The following is a 20,415-nucleotide window of genomic DNA, read 5'->3' as shown; positions in this document are numbered from 1 at the left end:
GGGGCTGCATTAGGAGCTAGGGCCTTTGCACAGGTGATTAAGTTAAAAGGAGGCCACGAGAGTAGGCCATAATCCCATCGGACTAGTGTCCTTATAAGAAGAGGAAATTTGAATGCACAGATATACCAGGGGCGCACGCCCACAAAGGAAAGACCATCTGAGGACACAGCGAGACGGCAGCCATTGGCAAGCCAGGAAGACAGTCCTCAGAAGGAAACCAACCTTGCCAACACCCTGATTTTGGACTTCCAGGATCCAGGAATTTCTGATGTTACAGCCACCCAGTCTGTGGTATTTTATTATGGCCACCCTAGCAAACTAATATAAGAAAAGAAGAAATCATCAAATGCAGTCACATACAGAGTCTGCATAAGTAACAGCAGCTCATCTGCTGTCAAAACCGGACTGAGGGTTGTTTATAGATGTTGGCTTTGTAAATGAAGCAGGAAAGAGTTGGATCCCTGGGGGCTCTAAAGGATTGTGGCTATGTCTGCCAGGCATACTCCTTCCAGTGTATTCCCCTCATACTACTATGCCTACCTCTTCTCTTTCTCTCACAGAAACCTGGTTGAAATGTCCCTACAACGCCAACATATATGCCCTAACAAGCAAGGTTCATGATAAATGAAAAGCATTTCAAAGCATGGCCCCTGTGTTGTTACCTCAGATCTTGCTAGAATAACATGACATTTATAAAAATACAACCCACTGGATATTTGGCACTGCTCGGGAATGAAGAATATGTCCATTTAAGAGCCAATACCCCAGGCTGTCAAGGAAATCTCAAGCCAAGATTTCTTTTATAAACATTACCTATCTTTTAAAATTCTACAGTCGAGGAAGTGAAGAAAATCTCTGCTTATTTACAAGTCTCCTTTCGCCTAAGCATAAAAAAACATACGCCATATAGAGGAACAAGTGAAATGCTCAGTCAGGGCACACCGATGGAACAGCTCTGTGCATCTGGTAAAAAGCCTCCACACTTCCAGCCTTAGACCTGGGTCACCCTCACCCCCACACACACCTACACAGAGCTCCCACTGCACCAGCACTCTGGCCACCTCCAACCCCAATGCACACTAAAAGGGGTTATTTACAGATTATTCTCTCAGAGACCAGCCAAACCATGTTAGACGATACAAAATTTAACCCACCTTAGACCATACAAAATTTAACATCTGGGAGAATAAACTCAACCCCTAATGCATGTGACAAGGATGAGCAATCATCGAGAAGTTCTCCTCAAGAAAAAGGATTTGCTAGCTTTTCCCTCTGAGGTCCATGCCAACTGTGGTAGGCCTGAGTTTCCGTGAGGCTTGGTGCTGGCTGGCATCTCTTCTGTTCTGTCAGAAACCCCATGGCTCAACTGTCCTGTAAACACGTGCTCTTCTGTGGAGAAGAGCTGCTCGCCTCGGCCTTACGTCTTAGAGCTGCTGGCTGATTGTTCGCTACCACTTGGAGCCTAGCTGACCCCTCTTTTCTCCAGGCCAGTGCTTGCTCTAAAACAATATGTACATTCACATGAACATAACAAAACCGGGAAGAAAAGTCCAGATTTTCCTCACCATGTGCCACCCAGCCATGTTTACACTGATCGCAAGTCCTCAGGTTAATCTTCCCCGGCTGAAAACATTCACACGTGCAGTTTACCAGTGTGCAACGGATGGCCTGAAAAATAAAGGAGGGGAAAAAAGCATCAGCATCTGTTCAAAGGCACTGTATTTCTTCAACATTTTAATAGCACCCACTTCCTCCATTTTTCAAGTCTTTATGTTGGGAGGGGCCTGGCATTTGTTGATACCATTAAAGTCTCTTAGAAAAAAAAAAATGCAAAAAACAGGGCTCATTCACTAACAGAATGTTTCATGTTCATCCGTAACCTTTAAATTAGAAACACAGACAGAGCAGAATAAGAATAAAGGATTACTTATTCTACAAAAACGCTGGATTTGTAACACCAGGGAGCCAAAAGAGGAAAAAAAATATTGCTGCTACTATATATTCCCATTTAAGTTTATATGGGAATAATGCAATAATTTAGATTTTAATATGCTCATGTTCTAGTGAAATGTTGATGAAATTAAAACACAACATACAAATATTATTAAAACAGTACTTTTATTCTGCTGAGTTTCACTTAAGTACTTTGTTAATCTTTCGCAGACATTTTGAAAGATACTGCTGTTAGCCCACTAAGACCTAACATACTTCTGCTATTATTTATCACTTTCCAGTTCCTTGTTTGTTTCTTGCTTGATATACTAATTCCACTTTCATTCCTATTTTAAAAAAATACAAAACGACCCTCCTTTTATTTTAATGGTGATGTAAGAAAATAAGTTTAAATTTGTTTTAAGATCAGATGTAGAATAGAAAAAGGCATTTATGTGAGTATTTTATATCTGGAACAATCCAACTGTATCTTAGAAAACTGAAAAATGCAGTCAAAACTCTTTCATTTCTTTACAAGTACTTTTAAAAATCATCTTGCCAGTTTATATTATAAAGTGAATCCATAGAAAATTAGCATAAATGAAGTGTAACTTTTTTATGGATAAAAACCTATGCTGAAGAATTGTGCTCAAGCTGACCTATGCTCCTAGACTACAGTTAATAAATTTATCTCATACATTTAGTTCTAATTTGCATGGAAATTCTGAAGACAGAAGGGGTTTAGTCCGATCATTCACAGATTAACAATCTACTGTAACTACCTGAAGTGCCAGGAAAAGATCTCTCTACAGCTTTATGTGCAATCAATGATTACTGATTTGGATGAGGGGTGTGGGGGTGGGGGTGGGGGTGGGCAGAGGCATGGGGCTACCTGAAATTGCACTTCTATGTCTCAAAGTTATGCTCACTTACACACCTCCAGACGCTCACATTCCTGGAATCATTTGGATTTTTGTGTGAACTGTCTCATTTGCGACAGACAGTATTTGAGATATCATTAATACGGTTGGGCCAACTTCCATTTACAGAGAGTAAGACGGAATGGGCTTTTACTGTTCCCTATGCTTCGGATCAGGCAAGTTGAAACCACTTCTCTTTCATTAATGAACATTAAATCTATAGGTCCCTGTTCGGTTTTTGATGTCAGAGTCCTCACTGTAGACTCTTTTTTTACTTCACCTGTATCCCAAATGTGCTCCTCTGTCACCACGAGGGAAATAATTGTACAATCTGCCTGAGAGTTCAGGGTCTCTCTTCCAATGTGAACAGTCCAATTACATATTAGTTAGGGAGGTTGTAAACCTTTGATGTATGTATTAGTGATTAAAGGGATCAGTGATAAGAAATAGGGACACCACAGGAAGTGCTGACTAAGCAATAATAACACACAGAGGATGCCCCCAAAATGGATACACATTTTAAAGGAAGGAAAAAACTGTATTTAAATTGTAATACTCAATACATACTGATAACAAAAGATGAATACAAGTCATTTGCATACATTTTTTGGCACCCCCGTTTATGTATTTGGAGGTTATAAGGGGAAATGTTTCTCCCGAAATTCCTTATTTCAACTTCAATAGTTTACTAACTGCTCAATATATTAGAACATCCCATATCAGAAATAGCTTCTTTAAATGGCATTAGTTAATGAACTCACAACTTGATTGTACTATGGTAAAAACAAAATGAAAAACTAAACGGTTCAGAGGACAGTGTTTCTACTAAAAACAAAGTACTTTACAATTATAAATTCAGATACGGCAACCAGGTTGACATTAAATTATTTATATAATCTGAAGTGTGATAATAAAAGCTTTCATAAATTCATAAAAAACATAAAAACAAAAAAATTAAGGGGTGACCAATAACGAGAGAAAAATCTCTCAAGGACTATAGGTTAACTCTGGCAGAAAGGACATACACACTTTAAACCATTAGCTTGATATTTAATTATTTTACAAAAATAGCCTAATTTTGCATGGTGTTTAAAAGTACACTTCGTCAATTTTAATTATAGCTATATTCAGGACCAGAACAAATTAAGAGACTGTGGATTTGCTTTATTTTTATGTATATTTATTTATTCACTGGTTGAATCATTGATTCACTTACTCTGAACTAGTTTATGAGTCAAATGTTTTCTCTTCCTAAATAACTTCATGCATATGGCACATTTGGGAATTAAACTTTTCAGATCATCATTTTTTTTTTTTTATAAATTCTACTCTTTTTGTACCTAAACATACAAACATTGGAACACCTCAACTCCTTTTGTATATAAACACTTAAGTACTGGAATATCCATTTTGTATTTCTATGAATTCCAGAAGGTCTATTTGTTTTAAATCCAGATTTATATAGACTACAATTGTTCCTTAAGGGAATTATATATATTTAAACAATATGGTCTAAATAAATATTTTGAGTAAGAAACTATTGTGGCTTCAAAGGAAGTTTTATTCTAAATAACATTTTTGAAACGGCATAAAACTTTGACACACTATTTATTCACAACAAAACAGAACCAATGTGATCCCTTGCCAACTCACCCACACTTAAAAAAATAAATTATCATAAAACTATCAAAGCCAGTTAAGCCTCAAAAATGTACATGCTTCACAAGGAGACAGTTGAGAAGAGTAGACTTGGATCAGTTTTTATTTTTATGAGCACATTCATTTCTTCTTTCATTCAGTTACCCACTCACTGCTGGGCACTATGAACTATAGGAAAATCCAGAGATGGTAATCAAGTGGCAGAAAGGGGACACCAAGAAATGTGAGAATCACTTAGACTGTTCCCACCTACATAAGCAGGGATCCTTAGGCAGGTCAGGCTAACTCAGGCTATCAACCCCTCCATGCCCTCGGGAACCTGACTCATCAAAAATGCCAGGTAATTTTTTCCTCCGTTCTTACGTGACCAGCATCCCCAACTACCCACAAACAATAACAATATTAATATATTTCCTTATGCTTGCAAATTATTAAAATTATTCCGTCTACTTACCTTTACCATGGATTTCTTGAAAGAAAACTCCATGCACCCAGTGCCCACTGCTATCCAACTGCTTCCACTTCCTCATGACCACCTACATTTTAATTTTGCAATCTGAATTCTGTCCAACATATCCCGAAACTGCTTTCTCCAAGAGAAATGTTCTCATTACCTCTGGTCCCTTTTTCTAGTCTCTTTGTCCTCCCAGACCTCAATGAAGCTTGTGGCACTCACTCTCCTTCATAAAGACCAACTATCCTACTTTTTCTGGCAGCAACTTCTCACTCTCTTTCCACTGTAAATAAATACAGGTGTTTCCCATGGCCAGGCTCTTCAGACTTTAATTTGGCAATTCCATCCCCTCCTACAGCTTCAAATATCATCACTACGCAAAAACCATCACTTTGGAGCCAAGTACTGTGTTAAGTGGCAGGAAACGGAGGGCAGAGTCCCTGGATTCAAGGACATTCAGTCCGAGTACGAGGGCAGTGGGGTTTAGACGACAGACCCTAAGAACAAAAGCACGTATGAGAAGCACGTATGAGAAGCACCATCTCTCCCTGTTTACTCCTGTCTCCTCTTCTACCAAAGGTAGGATCTATTTATTTACGTCTAACAGTGAACCACTCACTACCTGTTATCATTCCTAATAATGAGATTTACTGGATAGCTGCCATTTGCCACATCTTCTGCTAAAAACTTTCCAAACATTAACTCTCTTAATCCTCAGAAAATACCACAAAGTTGGCACTATTGTTACCTTTATTTCACAAACAAGGAAAGTGAGGCAGAGCTAATTAAGTACCTGGCCTAAGGTCGCTCAGCTGGCCGAGTCACAGGAATCAGACCGAGATCTGTCTGTGTGAGCTCTCCATCACTGACCGGAAGTCCTGAGAAACAACCTCCTTCACAGTGAGCAGTCATAAGGCGGGCCCCTCCACCTGCCCACCATCAAAGCCCCGCTGTGTGTTTTTAACTCCTGCCCATCTTTCAGATTTCAACTCAAATATTCCTTCCAACTCCCCAGGGCAGTTGCCCTCATCTGCTAAGCAAGGCAAGTCCCCCATTAGTCTCCTGTGTCACAAGGGTCCTTTTTCTCATAGCTCTTATCACAGTTGTGAACATGATATTTATACTTTACTATATTTATTTATCTGTAATCTATTGTAAATATATATTTATACGTCTGTGTGATTATTTGATTAAGGTCTGTCTTCTCCTCTACAGTTTAAGCTCCATGAGCATAGGGCAACCTCTCTGTTGGGCAAATAAGAGGTACTCAAAAGGCACTTAAAGAAACACATAATTCTCTGAACCCCTCACCTCATCTATAAAATGATGGTAACAATAACATCACAAGAGCGTGTAACGACGTAAATGAAATAATGAATATAAAGCATGTGACGCTGTGCCTAGCAATAGCAAAAGCTCAATAACCACTTATGACCTCAAGAAACTTTCCACATATATTTGAATTATTTTTTACTTATGATTCTTCCCAATGCAGTAAATTTTTTCCAACACCTTATAAAATGCTTAACACATATTTAGTCTTAATTAATAAATGAATACTTGGACATACATGAGGCCATATTATTCATACGATAATCCTCTACAGTGGGTACAACAGGGATTATCAGGTTTAATACTGGGGTTCAGAAATGTTTATATGGGTGTTACATGGCTTTTAAGTAGTAGAGTGGATTTCCCAATTATTAATCAGTTTATTTCTGTTAGTCATAGAAAAGGAAAAAAACATACAATTAAAACCCGTATATTAGAAATACATTCGAAAGTATATATATAGTAGGCTAATTTAATATAAAAACATTTAATCCAGTATTGGTCACTAACACTTTTATATTTGAATATTAAATAAAAGTACATTTGAAAATATTCCGAATGAGTTGCAAAGCCCTACTCAAATAATAGATTCTGTTACTGCTACAACTGAAGTCTCTTCAGCTTTATTATACTCATAGCTGGCTTCAGCTGTGCAAGTATATGTGAACTGAACGTCAATCTTCTCACTAAATGACATTTCTCAGGAAAGCACAGATAGATGCTTCAGCTAACACTTAGTGTACCTTACAAAAGAACCTTACACAGGCTAATTAATAACTCTCCTATAAGCTGTTCCTTGTTTGGGAACACTTGCACAATTTACCTGACACAAAATAATAAAAGGCAAAAAATAAGGCCATGGGGCAAATAGAAACATAAAACATATACTCTGAGGGAGCAATCCTAGAAAGAAAACTGCCCCTCTGTTCCCCCCACACACACCAAAAAAATCCACTAAAAATAAAACTAACTTCAGTTCTGGGTATTTACACACACACACACACACACACACACACACACACACACACACACCAAAACGAAACAAAACAAAAAACAAAAACACACCAAACAACAATAAAAGCTATTTGCACGGAGCTCCCTTCAAGTGTTCATTAACCCTGGCCAAACTTCCCACATATAACTAAAAATCTTTCTTAAATCCACTTTCTCCGTGTTCATTTCTAAGGAGGACACCAAGATTCACAACTTGGATTATGAAATTTTAGCTCAATCATGTTTAAATGTTTAATGGTTAAATGCATGAACTGCACTCAAACTATAGAAAAAGCTACTCCTTAATACAGCATATACTCTGTCCCATCAGTGTGTACTGTAAAGTTAGGTGGTACAATCAAGGTGTATAAATTCATTGCTTATAATGAATATCAGTGACAAGTTTCACTGTTTTGATTTTTAACAAGAATAGATTTCTTAATAAATTGCATTTTCTACTTTGGAAGTCATCAAAGTAGGCATCATAAATATGTAGAACTGGCCAACCATTCATGAGTATACAAAGTAATCTATGCTATAATGAACTCTTATTAATTCATCACTGCATGTTATTCACCTCTGAATGTACATACAAGTCCCAGAAAGAAAGGTACGCATGGTGTCAAAGGTCAAATGGACCTTTTTATAGGGTGGGAAAACTGTCCTTCAAAGACATCTATCTAAAAACAATACACAAATACAAATATAGAAACTAACTTTTCCAGGATTGTCACAGAATACACTGCAGTAATTACAAAGTAACAGCTACCAAACATTATAAATGGAGACAGTGATCTTGTACATGACCAAAAAGATGCACAGAGATCAATAAGACTTCCACACACATCTATGCATCTTGTGCGTGAGAATCTAAGACAGTACTTCAAGCATTGCCACAAAGATTCTAAAGGACTCACACAGTAGTAATGGTGAGTAAGAGAGGAAATAGGTCCCTGTATAATTTTCAGGACAGTTTCTTTTTCCCCCTTCCATTTTCACATGGCTGGTACAGAAAACGAATGGAAAAGAAATGACTTTCCAAAGGACTTTTGGAGTGTTGGCTAAGACTTGGAACATCTATATGATATTGCCTTTGTAGAAGAACTCATTATCCTAAATTTGGCAGGTCACAAAGCAACTTGAGCAAAGAAATTTCATTATTTTGCATGGTGGACAGCTTCTGCGCTTACTTATGACCAACGTGAACTAGACAACTGCACGTGAACTAGACAACTGCACGAGAAATTTACCTTTACTTGATTATAAAACTCATACATGATGAAAGTAACAGTATATCCACTTGTAGCGCTTTAGGATTTTGCAATCAGGTATCAGAACAAGTCAAGAAGATGTGCGCTGAGTAGACGTACAGCATTAATCAACAGACCTACAGTTTAAAATATCCAAGTAAGTTTTATAACTTTCATAACCTGAAAAGTCTTATATAACTCTGACCATGAGAGTATTAATATACATCTATAGTTGTAACAAGGTGGGTATGATTTTTGTGTTTATACAAAGAGACATGTAAAACTGAGTTTGAATGGGCAATGCTCATCAGAAGTGATTATCAATGATTATAAAGTTTTCCATAAAAGTTAAAGGCTCACAGAGTGTTAAACTGTAATGTCAATGCCATGACTCATAAAATAATAGTACTAACAGCAAATGACAAGCAATGAAGTTTTTCTGTCTGCTTAACAAAACTCATTTAAAAATTCACACAGTGGGAAATTATAGCAAAAGTATGTATCATATTTGGTGGTAAAATAAATTAGAAAACAAAGAATTAATTAACTCTTGAATAGGAGTTTCCTTAAAATCTAATTTTTTTTTTAAAGATTTTTTTTGGGGGGGGGAAGGGGGCCAGGACTTTATTGGGGAACAGTGTGTACTTCCAGGCCTTTTTTCCAAGTCAAGTTGTTGTTCTTTCAATCTTAGTCGTGAAGGGTGCTGTTCAGCTTCAAGTTGTTGTCCTTTCACTCTTAGTTGTGGAGGGCGCAGCTCAGCTCCAGGTCCAGTTGCTATTGCTAATTGCAGGGGGCACAGCCCACCGTCCCTTGCAGGACTCGAAGAATTGAACTGCCAACTGGGTGCGGTTGAGAGCCCACTGGCCCATGCGGGAATCGAACCGGCAGCCTTCGGAGTTAGGAGCACGAAGTTCCAACCACCTGAGCCACCGGGCCGGCCCCCGTCGAATTGTTTTTAATGTCATATGAAGAAACAACAACCTGATTAAAACGATAATTTCATTGTACCCATGTGCTCTGAAATTCTTGATGTCTTTTCAACAATTAGATCTTGTCACTGAGTAGATTTGAAAACATGGTCAGTCCAGACTCACTACATCATCTTCACAATAAACTCATCAAAACTGAAAAGAGTACAGTGGGAAAAGATAGCCTTTGAACACTATTTATTGTTAAAAATCAGGAACTTCAAAAACCTCACTTTGAGTTTCCCTTAAAAGGTATGATTTTCCCCCATCAACTGGCAAATGGATAAACAAAATATCCAATATTTAATGGAATATTACTTGGCCATAAAAAGAGATGAACTATTGATATATAATACAACATGGATGAACCTTGAAAGCACCATGCTTAGTAAAAGAAGGCAGTCACAAAAGACCATATATATGATTCTGTTCATATGAAACATTCGGAACATAGAAATCTGTAAAGACAGAAAGTAGTTGGTCATTACTTTGGGTTTGGGGGGTTGTAGCTAGAGTGTTTGTTTGTTGTTTTTTGAGGTGATGAAACTTGCAAAAAGAACTGTGATGATGGTTGCACATAATTGTGACCATACTAAAATCCACTGAATTTTACACTTCAAATGGGTAGAATGTATGGCATGTGAACTACATCTTAATAAAGCTGCTTAAAAGGGGGGAGAGAAAAACCCACTACATCACCTAGTTTCTTCTAGTGGTGTAAAATCATTTAATTCATAAGATACTATTCCCCCAGGAAACATAATGTAGCATAATATCCATCTTTAACCCAGTAGGTTTCAATACCAATGCTAAATCAGTGAATAAACCAGTGAATAAATCAGTGAATAAACAGAATAAGGCAGAAGGCAAAAGAACAAAAGAATTTCACTGTTGATTAAATTTGAAAATCCTTTCTACTTTGAAAATGGCAAAACCTAATATATCCATTTAAAAGTTGACAATTATTTTTTAAACCTGCTACCATTTTTCTATCACGAAAATCCAGATCGATTCAAAAATGTGGGGGAGGGGAATCTCTCAGTTATAAAGTACAGCATACTAAGGATCGAGATACTGACAAAACTCTACGAGAATTTGTTTCAAATTGGCAATGGTGAACTCTGTCTACTAGCAAAAACAGTCCTCAGTTTACTGGGATGAAAACATTACTGCAGCAGAAGTCAAGAAATGAACTTGGTTTAGGGGGAGCGGGTAAAGAGGGAAAACCACAAACTTTTGAGGAGATGTTCCTATGTCAGTGTGAATGTTTGTATGACTATGTGAATATGTAAATACAAACAGGGAGAAAGGGACATACACGTCGGCATATAAATTTTCACAGACATGGATCCAATGAGTATCTATAGTCATTATCTTAGGACCTCAACCTACTATCAATCGACATGAGGAAGACCCCATTTAAATAATTTAGGAGTTCAGAGAAAAAACCAACAGCGGGATATAGCCAATTATATAAGGAAGATACCCATGCTTCTATGGCATCAAAGCACATGCAGGCTTTGGAGTATGTGTGTTATGCTTTTTCCTCCCAATTAAACTAGGCCTATGGTAGTACAAGCTACTTTGTTAGGCCATTAGTAATATTAGAGAAACAGGAAATGAAAAGGCATTTCAATTTGGGCAGAAACATTTTATTTTCTTACCTAACAGTTAACAATTAAGATATCCCCTTTATTGCCTGTATGCTTACAAATTGTACAGACTATTTAGGCAGCTGTGATAACTAGAAAGGAAATTTCTTTCCATGAACATATCATCTAATTGAAAATAAGGAGTTAGCTCACTGTAAAAAATAACCGCATTTTAACTAAAATCAGTCTACATGTACCAGAAGGCATAACTTTATATAAGGAGCACCTCTGATATCATATGAATGCTAAGTAATATTCATCTTGTTTCATCTTAATGTTGAGTCAGCAATTTTGTATTCCATTGATATACATTTTATTCATTTTCACTAATGCAATTTGAAAGGTGGTAATGTGATTACATTTCTCTGTGGCATTCATGAAAACAATTACTAATGTAATATGATAGGAAAGACATTAATAAGGAAGAGATTTATAATGAGATGCAAGAAGATTTATAAACCTTTAAGCACTTCACAAAGAAATACCCCTCATTAGGCAAGAAGCAAGACAAGATAAAAAGATAAAGCCTCACTTCTGGTATTTCAGAAGCAGCGTCAATCCTGGGAAGAACGATTTGCATGACGATCCGTACTTTGGTGACCACGCAGAGAGGTGCAGGAGGAGCCCAAGACGTGGCCCACGCTGTGCCAAACGTAAGACATCATCTTAAATTGATGATGCTTCTCCTTCCCAGACAGTCAGCATGGGAAGGACTCCTTTCAAAGAAGGAGACCCTCTAAATCTTTATGCTCTCTAAAAGGAGCCAGCCGCATTAGTTCAAATGCCAAAGCCCAGTAATCAATCCATTTACCAAGCAGGTGCATAAGGTGGATGACCTTTTAACTAAATTTACTCCTCTAGGTTTGTAAAAAGAATTTACCCCAGTGAAGCAACAAGGGAGATGAGTGGTTGCATGGTGGAATGTATCCTTGCAAATGACAACTCTGATTACACAGGCCGACTGGGGCAGCCTTTGTGAGGCTAATAATACCGCACGCTTGTACAGGGCTGAGAAGCTTGCATAATACTTCAAATACATTCTTGTATTTAATCATCAAAATCCCCCAAATTAGAGATTTCTCCAACAGCAGAAAAGGAGGCTCTGAGATATCCTTAAATAGCCACAGCCAGTAATCCGGGGCTCCTTCCACTCTGCCCGTATTCCAGAGGCAAGGAGCCGAACGACCTCCCTGCTACCCTCCTCCACAGTGAGATGTCCTCAGCTATTTTTTTCAGTTCCGATAGGCGTTTAAGACCAAGTAGGAGATGTGGATGAAACTATACACAAAGGAAGAGGAGTGGGTGAAGGTTTAAGCAACTTGAAAAGATGGGGAAATGGTTAAGGAAGCCGTTCCCGATTTATACTAGGATGTTTTTTTACAAACAAAATGGTACATTTTAGACAGAGAAAGTGACTCCGAAGCGCTTTCTCTGGAGTCTTTAAATGGTTATATTAAGAAGGTCCAAAATCTATAAAAAGGGAGACAGAGGATTCCCAGGAACCTGTGGATTATTCCACATCACCGTACTTCTCGGCCTGTCTTGGGATTGCCCATTGGCAGCAATTCTCAACAAGCATTTTAGTACCTTCCATTGTGCGTACAACGGTGCATCATAATTACGTCTGATTATGGAAGAGTATGTTTGCCCAAGGGCAAACACCACCTCAGGAGTCATACCTATTACAACTAATAATAATGGTATGATGAACAGTCTACATGTCGTCTTATACGCTTATACGTTATTTATGTTAGGTCCTGGATTCCCCACAGGTCAGTGCTGAGACCTGGACTGGCTTCATTAGAGTGTCATATAAATCACAAAAGGCACATCTTGATTTTACCACTGGCTAGAGTCACTGAAATTTTTCAAGTGAAACCTCTCAGGTAATACTTTTTTTTTTAAAAAAAAACACAAATACCATATTATCATTTCTTCTAAAAGGTGGTTTTCTCACATTCAAAGGGCTCCATTCAGATGCTCAGAGAAATCCCACAAATTTCTACGGAATCCACAAGCATCTGAGGATAAAACGTGCCCTTGGGTGTTGAAAAAACATTATTCTCTTTTTTCTTTTAAGGATTAGTTGGTTTAAAAGACAAAGAGAGACATATATTTATAGAGAAAGACAGCAAGGAACAGACCGTCCAGCTGCTAACACACGCTTCAACATCACTGAGCAAACGGAGAGACCTACGCAATGGCTGTCAGGAACTCCGAGCTAACTCTTGAAAATTAAGAAATAAATAGAAAGCCTTGTGGAAAAAGAGGGAGTCTTCCAGAACAATGTTAATGTCATCTTGGGCATGTGGACTGGGTTCAAATGTGTGTCAGCTGAATCAACATAATGGGCTATAACAGCTCCGAAGCAGATAATATGGTCCATTGGGTCAATAATCCGTGAACTAAGAAGGATTTACTTGATAGACTATAAATGGTTCATAAGAACTCAAGAATCACTCCATCAGATCAAAAATCCAATTTTCATATGGTGCCTTTCTACGAATTAGCCAAAAGAAAGTAATAGCTCTGAAGGACTTCAAGGTCTATCAGTTAAAAATTTACTTTTTAAAGAACAGTGTAGAGGAGGAAGTAAGAATTAAATGGTTTCCCCTGCCATGAACTAACCTGCTTTAAGGGAAAAAAATACATTTTATGATGGAAAGCTAATATACTACAGGAAATATTCGAGGGGCTTTTCACATTTTCCTATGGGTGCTTGAATGTATGGATCCAAACAAATGAAATGCACACACATGTGTGTTCTCTCTCTTTCTCTCGCTCTCGCTCTCTCTCTCTGCCTCCCTTCCTTCCCCTCTACTTTCCTCTCTCCCTTTTCTCTCCACATATCTACACACACTATCAATAAGTAAATTACAACAACAACAACAACAACAACAACAAAACAGCACTATATTTCTAGGGTAGAAACATTTAAAAATGAAGATTTTTGTTTTGTTTTTGCTTTTTTACATGATTTGTATTGTGGGGCTGCTGAGAGAGGCCTGTGGAGACAATTTGGGACAGCAAATAAATATTGGCAAGCTCTTTCATTTTCATGTGTAGAAAAGTAGGCAGAAGAACTACAGAAGATAGACAGAAAAAACTACGTTTTCAACATTTAAGAGGAGAGGGGAGAGAGAGTTTCTTGGATGGCTAGAGCTTCTATACCAAGGGTGTACAGATAACTGCAACTTCTGCCCACTCTAGAATGCAGAGAACTAGTAGCCTTTATCCTGTATTTGTGAATTTCATTACATAGTCACACTAAGTGATAGTGGGTGCAGATTAATTTTTTTTAACGTAAGCATATCTGTGTGAATAACTGTATTTACTACATTCATGGCAACAAAGAAAAGCAGAGAAAAATGTTCCAAAAGTATAACACGCTTTAATTAGAATTCTTAACAAGAAAGAATTCCTTTACTAGGGAAGAAAATGTGATCTATCACCTCTCTCTCAAAATGCTATTAGCCTCTCTTTATCATAAGGACAACAAGAAGGAATCCTTTTCTTTTTACAGGAGTGACACTGAATAAAATAATAGATGTTTTTACATTAAAGTGTATTAGCTATTGTCATAAGCTTGGTCCTCTTAACTTCTACACAAGGGAAAGAAAAATTCCAATAATTCTGAAATAGACAGATAAAACTTTCCTCTGTGGCTACGGCCATGTACTATTATATGCAACTGCTTATTTTTAAAAAGAGCCTTATTGGTGCTCTCTGAAGGATTTTCTTTTATACATAGCTTTATCCTATAATTTTGTCCCTGTTGGGCACGCTGCCTAAATTTAAACACAAACAGTCAAGCAATGAAGAAACATTAACACATTTACTGTGAACAAAAACTCCCAGTTGTACAGTGAAATTTTAATACATTTCAACTTATCTCTTTTACTAATGGGGAGAGTACAAACCCTGCAGGAATTCGCTCTGCAAACTGGTAATTACAGTAGATTCACTTTTTTATAATGCATATGTATAGTCAGACACAAAAAAACCTGGCTGCCCTTTTGATGTAGGTTACAATAGGAATGTTTTAAAAATTATGAAAATCTACAGCAATTCTAAAGGAATGCATTATTTCATGGAAAACCGTCTTTTAACTCTGTATATGGACACAAATAGACATATATTTAGATATTTGGTTTGCACACCAGAAGGAACCAGCCTTATCAGCATGTGCTTTTACGTAATTTTCCCCATAACCTTAGTGTACAGAATAAATCCATTCCTTTTTGTACAAAGCTAGATGTGATTTTGAATATCATAATTTATCGCATAAAGATGATATTCTTTCATTCCTTGCCCGGTTTTTCTATTTTGTCCCCTCTAGTGTTAGGGATTTAAATCTACATATTGCGATCTCATAGAATCTCTTCATTAAATAATTAAGGAGTCAAACCAATAATTTCTCTTAGTATAGGCATACCTGCCCCTTGATGAAAAAGACACTACATGCATACCTGCAGAGAACAAGAACTATATACTGTAATATTAATAATAGTAGCACAGAGAGTTGACAGAAATGAAGTAAAATCTCTGTTGCTATTCACATCACTTGCTAGGCACTTTATTTTTGGTTCCATAACAACTTTCTAAGAAACTGAAATCTGATAGACTGCTAAGAGACTATCAACATATAATTTACGTTAAACTCATGGTTCTATGTATTGGCATACAGGGGAGAAAAATGAAAGCAGAGAAAGGTTTTAAGTAGACAATTTTTGTAATATTTTGTGAATTAAAAAAAAATTAAATGAAGCTACTAAAACGTCCATCTGTGACTGAGTAGCAAGCAACTCTAAATTCCAGGGGTATCTATCTGAAAAGTGAAAACTACAAAATTCACATAAAACATATAATATAAAGTACAAAGTTTTACAAAAAATGCAAGTGGCTGTACAGAAATAATTTCTTAGCCCTCCCACTTCAGATAAGAGGGTGATAAGAGATATAAACAGTCTCAGTAGATTTGGCTGTGGCAGAATCCACTCAGCCTTACGGGGAAGAGACATGTTAGATATATTAGAAAAATGTATCCTATTCTAAGGACACATACCTACGTCCTCTTCCAGGCAGTACTAGTGACATTCTAACCTTAGGTCTCCCTGTCCTTACAGAACAAAATACCTCTTCCCTACCATTATCTCCTCTCTGCTCCCTAAGGCTACATACATAATTGCGTGCCTGCAACAAAGCAAAACAAAACAAAAGAAGAAAGAAACTAGACACATCACCGTTCAAAACCAGGCACGTAAGGCATTGGCTGTTACGGGTGTTGCTCCTTGGGCAACACCTACTGCTTCTATTGGGCAACAAAATGACACACTTCCTGCCTTTTTTTTTTAATTGCCATAAACCTATATATATTTAAATATATAAATTTATAAAAATATATATATTTATATTCTTTCCTTAAAGTCAGTTTTTACAGCTGTCCTTTTCCTTCTTTGATTCAAGTGTTACTAAAAATATCAAGTAACTTGTGACTTTAATAGGACTTAACAGAAGTACACCTCTAGGACAGTTACATGTAAAACTTCAGCCTCTGCAAAATCCATTCACACTATATAAACACAACCAAAAGAGCAACACCTTTGCAATGCATGCCGTCTATTATAGACAAAGCATCCATGCTTTCATTTGCTAAGTCTAGTACTCCAAAGACAGTGCTAGAAGTTGTGAAACATAAACAAATACACCATCTGCTCCCTCCGAACTGAATTTTGAAGGCAAAGTGATCCGGGATATGAATTTCACACCAACCATATTCAAGTACTTTGAAGGGTTAAATCATGATTCTTGCGCTAGAGTGTTTCCCAACTTTCTTAGGGTCAAAAGGAAAGCAGAAATTCAATATTCCGATTTCCTTGCTGCGAGCACAGCAATGGTTGTGAAGGAAAGCCTACATAAGCAGCCCTTCATGACAAAACACTCACACCCTTCTAACACCTTCTCCACTTGAATGGGTCTCTAGATTTGTCTTTCAGTAAAGGTAAAAAGTAGGTTGAAGGCGCCAACTTGATTTCCCTGCACAGGCTGATGAAATCCTCTCAAACTGCTTTCCTGCTCTGGAAAGGAATGAAATGGTCGAACTCTCATAGAATCCTGCTTAGTAGGTAAGTAATACATGAAAAACAGGTAACGTGTTAAGATATGTTTAACACTTTCATACATTCCAAATGTTCTTTAATGACCTAGATGGCATTTCTGTATGTTGTGGTGCCTCCACCTCTTCAATACAAGCACCGTTGGACAAGCCAAGCCAGTATATTATGGGATGACGGGAGGATCAAATACACACAAAGCTTTGGCAGTATGCAAAGAATGACAATGGGAGATAGAAGCAGTCAACAGAGTTTTGCTGCTTTTATCACTCACTCACATTTAGAACTCTGATATATAAGAAAGCTATACCGAGACTACAACACATATTTTAAATAATCCAAGAGATACCCTAAGTAGATGACCACAGACACCGCTATTCATGAAACTGGACATCAGTGCCCAAAACAAAAAACAACAAAATACAGAGCACAAGTTAGTTTTCGGCAAAGTACCTCAGTTTTGTAAGAAACCGTGTTTCCCCCAAAATAAGACCTAGCCGGACAGTCAACTCTAATGCGTCTTTTGGAGCAAAAATTAACATAAGACCCGGTCTTATATTATATTATGTTATATAAGACCAGCCTTCTATTATAGTAAAATAAGACTGGGTCTTATATTAATTTTTGCACCAAAAGACGCATTAGAGCTGATTGTCCGGCTAGGTCTTATTTTTGGGGAAACACGATAACTGTTTTTTACACTATTTGCACAATTAGCATGTTCCACTTGGGTGAACCACAAATAGATCAGGAAAGCACAATTCAATATGATTTCACTGTCATACTATCTGATTATCCATAGAACTGGCAGTGAACATGTTTTAATATTTTATGTTTGATCATACCCAGTAAATGTGAAGCTATGATTTTAATTGTAAAATATATTACCTGTGTTCAAGTTAATACCGAGGCATACCTGCCAGATCGTATGCCTCGGACAGAACTAAAGTAAGAGGGGTAGAATGTTAAGTGGGTGTGTATTTGCACAGTATTATATTCTTTTAGACTACTCGTCCACAGACAGATTCAGCTTTTTACCTCCTAATCAGAGATTAACACATTTTAGAGTGAGACTACATGATACTCATGTACCTAAATTCTAATTATCAAAACATCATTTGCAATATTTATCTCCATGAAAAATATTTCTGATTCTGCATGTCAATTCCTTGACATAAAGTTCCCCCCAATTAATCTACTTGCTTAACTTTAAAAAGTTAGTGATGGGGAGGAAAACTCCAGTGATGCTGAAACTGGAATAAAGTGGTGGTGTTATATCAGCTACTAAAGCTTGTTTGTGTGTGAGGCTATTACATCCAAGTTTGTAAGTTGAGGCTCTCTGCAAACAGGTGTCAGGTACATTCCTTTTCATTTGGGAAAACAAAACCCACAAAGAACAAGGGTAAGAAACATAAAATGTGTGCTAATAATGCCTCCAACGTGAAACTGCTTCTTGCTTTAATTCCGAATCACAGAAGGTAGAACCTGTGCCCCTTTTCTTTTATTATTTAGACATCTTAGGCCAGGGGTGTCCAAACTTTTTGAACGGTTTTCACCAAGGGCCATACGCGATAAAATATACAAACAGCCGGGCCACTCAGTCGAGGTGAAGTACGTCTTGCCTCACCTGGTTTATTTAAGTAAACTAAATATATTTTTGGAATTTGCTGCGGGCCAATTCACAATGGATCGCGGGCCGCAGTTGGCCCGCGGGCTGCAGTTGGGACACCCCTGGCTTAGATGGAGCACGGAGTTTTTGCACACTGAAGATGAGGTTTCCCAATGTGCTGAGAAAACAAAATTTCTTCGCACTATCTCATCTTTTGCAATGGGCCATGTGTTTCCCCTTCTTTAAATAACAAAGCAAAACAAAATCCTTGTCTATTAAACATAAAGAACAACAAGCATATATCAGAATCACCGGTGGCACTAGGCAGAAGCATAGCCGTCCAGGACCACACTCCAGAATTAGTGAAGGAGAATGTCAAGTGCACTAGCCCAACCCGGACACGGAGGGCGCCTCCTCACATTTTGCACCCCGGGCGCCTGAGAAGCCTCTCCCTAGTCTCAGCCTCGTAATTGTTAATATTATTGTGATGCTTGTAAGAGGCATGGAACTGTGCTGAGAACTAAATGAATGAGAAAAAAAAAAAAAAGCAAGAAGATGCTCTGTTTGAAGGACTTCAGGGGTGAAGGGAAATCCCAGACTTGTTTCACATCCCTTTGGACACTGTGAGGGAAGTAAGGAGTTTCCTGAGGAAGCCTTCAGGAGCTTTTCCAAAGTTAGAAAGCAGAGCCTCTCCCAGGGAGCTATGGTCCAAGCCAACTGCTGAAGCAAGTTCTCCTGACCCTGAAACTGATGGAGAAAGAAAGAGGAAGCTAGGGAGGGCCAAGATCTGGGTACCTAAATGGCTATCCATTTTCATTTTAAATGGATGCAGGGAAGAGGCATAAATGATTAATAGGACTAATCAATTCCCTTAGTAATTCCCTTCCTTCCTACTCCCACCACTCACCAATTTTTCAATATGCATTTAAGAAAGTAGAGTTTGCCTACAACTGGTAATGACTGCAGTTACACATGTCTATAAATGCAAGGCAGGTACTACCTGCACATTTTAAAAGGTAATGTATAGGAGAGCGGCCAGCATAGTCCCTCCAATACGTCTGCTCAGTAATGTTTCTCTTCCCTTCCCTCCTTTGTACCTAATCATTGAAGTATGGAAGACATATACAACAATCAAGTTTTGACATACTTCAAAATTTCTAAGGACAGGGTGCTAATCTGCTTTCGTGTGTGTGTGTGTGTGTGTGTGTGTGTGTGTGTGTGTGTGTATGTGTGTGAGAGAGAGAGATTCCAAACCCCTTACAGCAACTAAATCCTTCTTTCCAGACCTTTATGAATACAAAGCAGGTTCTTCTGATAATTTACGATAATTATAAGTGAACTGGGCAAAATGGCTCCCAAACTGATTTTTGAAAGACTGATATGCCCTCTTCTGGCTCCTTATTTAAGAAAAAAAAAGGAAAAGAAAAATGTTAGTTTATTAGATGCATAAAAATCTGAGGTAAAGAGCGGTCTGTTTATTTACTCTATTACTAATAATTGTAATGACATAATAGAGATTTTCACAGATAGGTG

The 20,415-nt window shown here is 37.7% G+C and overlaps 1 protein-coding gene across 8 annotated transcripts in view; it reads right to left on the bottom strand.

Moving 5' to 3' along the window:
* The window catches only part of BNC2 (basonuclin 2), a 407,820-nt gene that overhangs the window by 140,770 nt on the left and 246,635 nt on the right, over window positions 1-20,415 (bottom strand). For 7 of the 8 annotated variants that reach the window (XM_033121982.1, XM_033121984.1, XM_033121985.1 and 4 more), the window contains one exon: window positions 1,566-1,668. In XM_033121982.1, coding sequence (XP_032977873.1) covers window positions 1,566-1,668 — 103 coding nt within the window. Of the gene's footprint in view, window positions 1-1,565; window positions 1,669-4,965; window positions 5,068-20,415 lie in introns of those variants that run through there. The other variant, XM_033121988.1, reaches the window with a different exon arrangement.

This window comes from Rhinolophus ferrumequinum, chromosome 12 (genome assembly GCF_004115265.2).
Source record: "Rhinolophus ferrumequinum isolate MPI-CBG mRhiFer1 chromosome 12, mRhiFer1_v1.p, whole genome shotgun sequence".
Lineage (NCBI taxonomy): Eukaryota > Metazoa > Chordata > Mammalia > Chiroptera > Rhinolophidae > Rhinolophus > Rhinolophus ferrumequinum.
The sequence above is the reverse complement of the archived record's forward strand: the minus strand, read 5'-3'. Positions and strand labels throughout refer to the sequence as shown.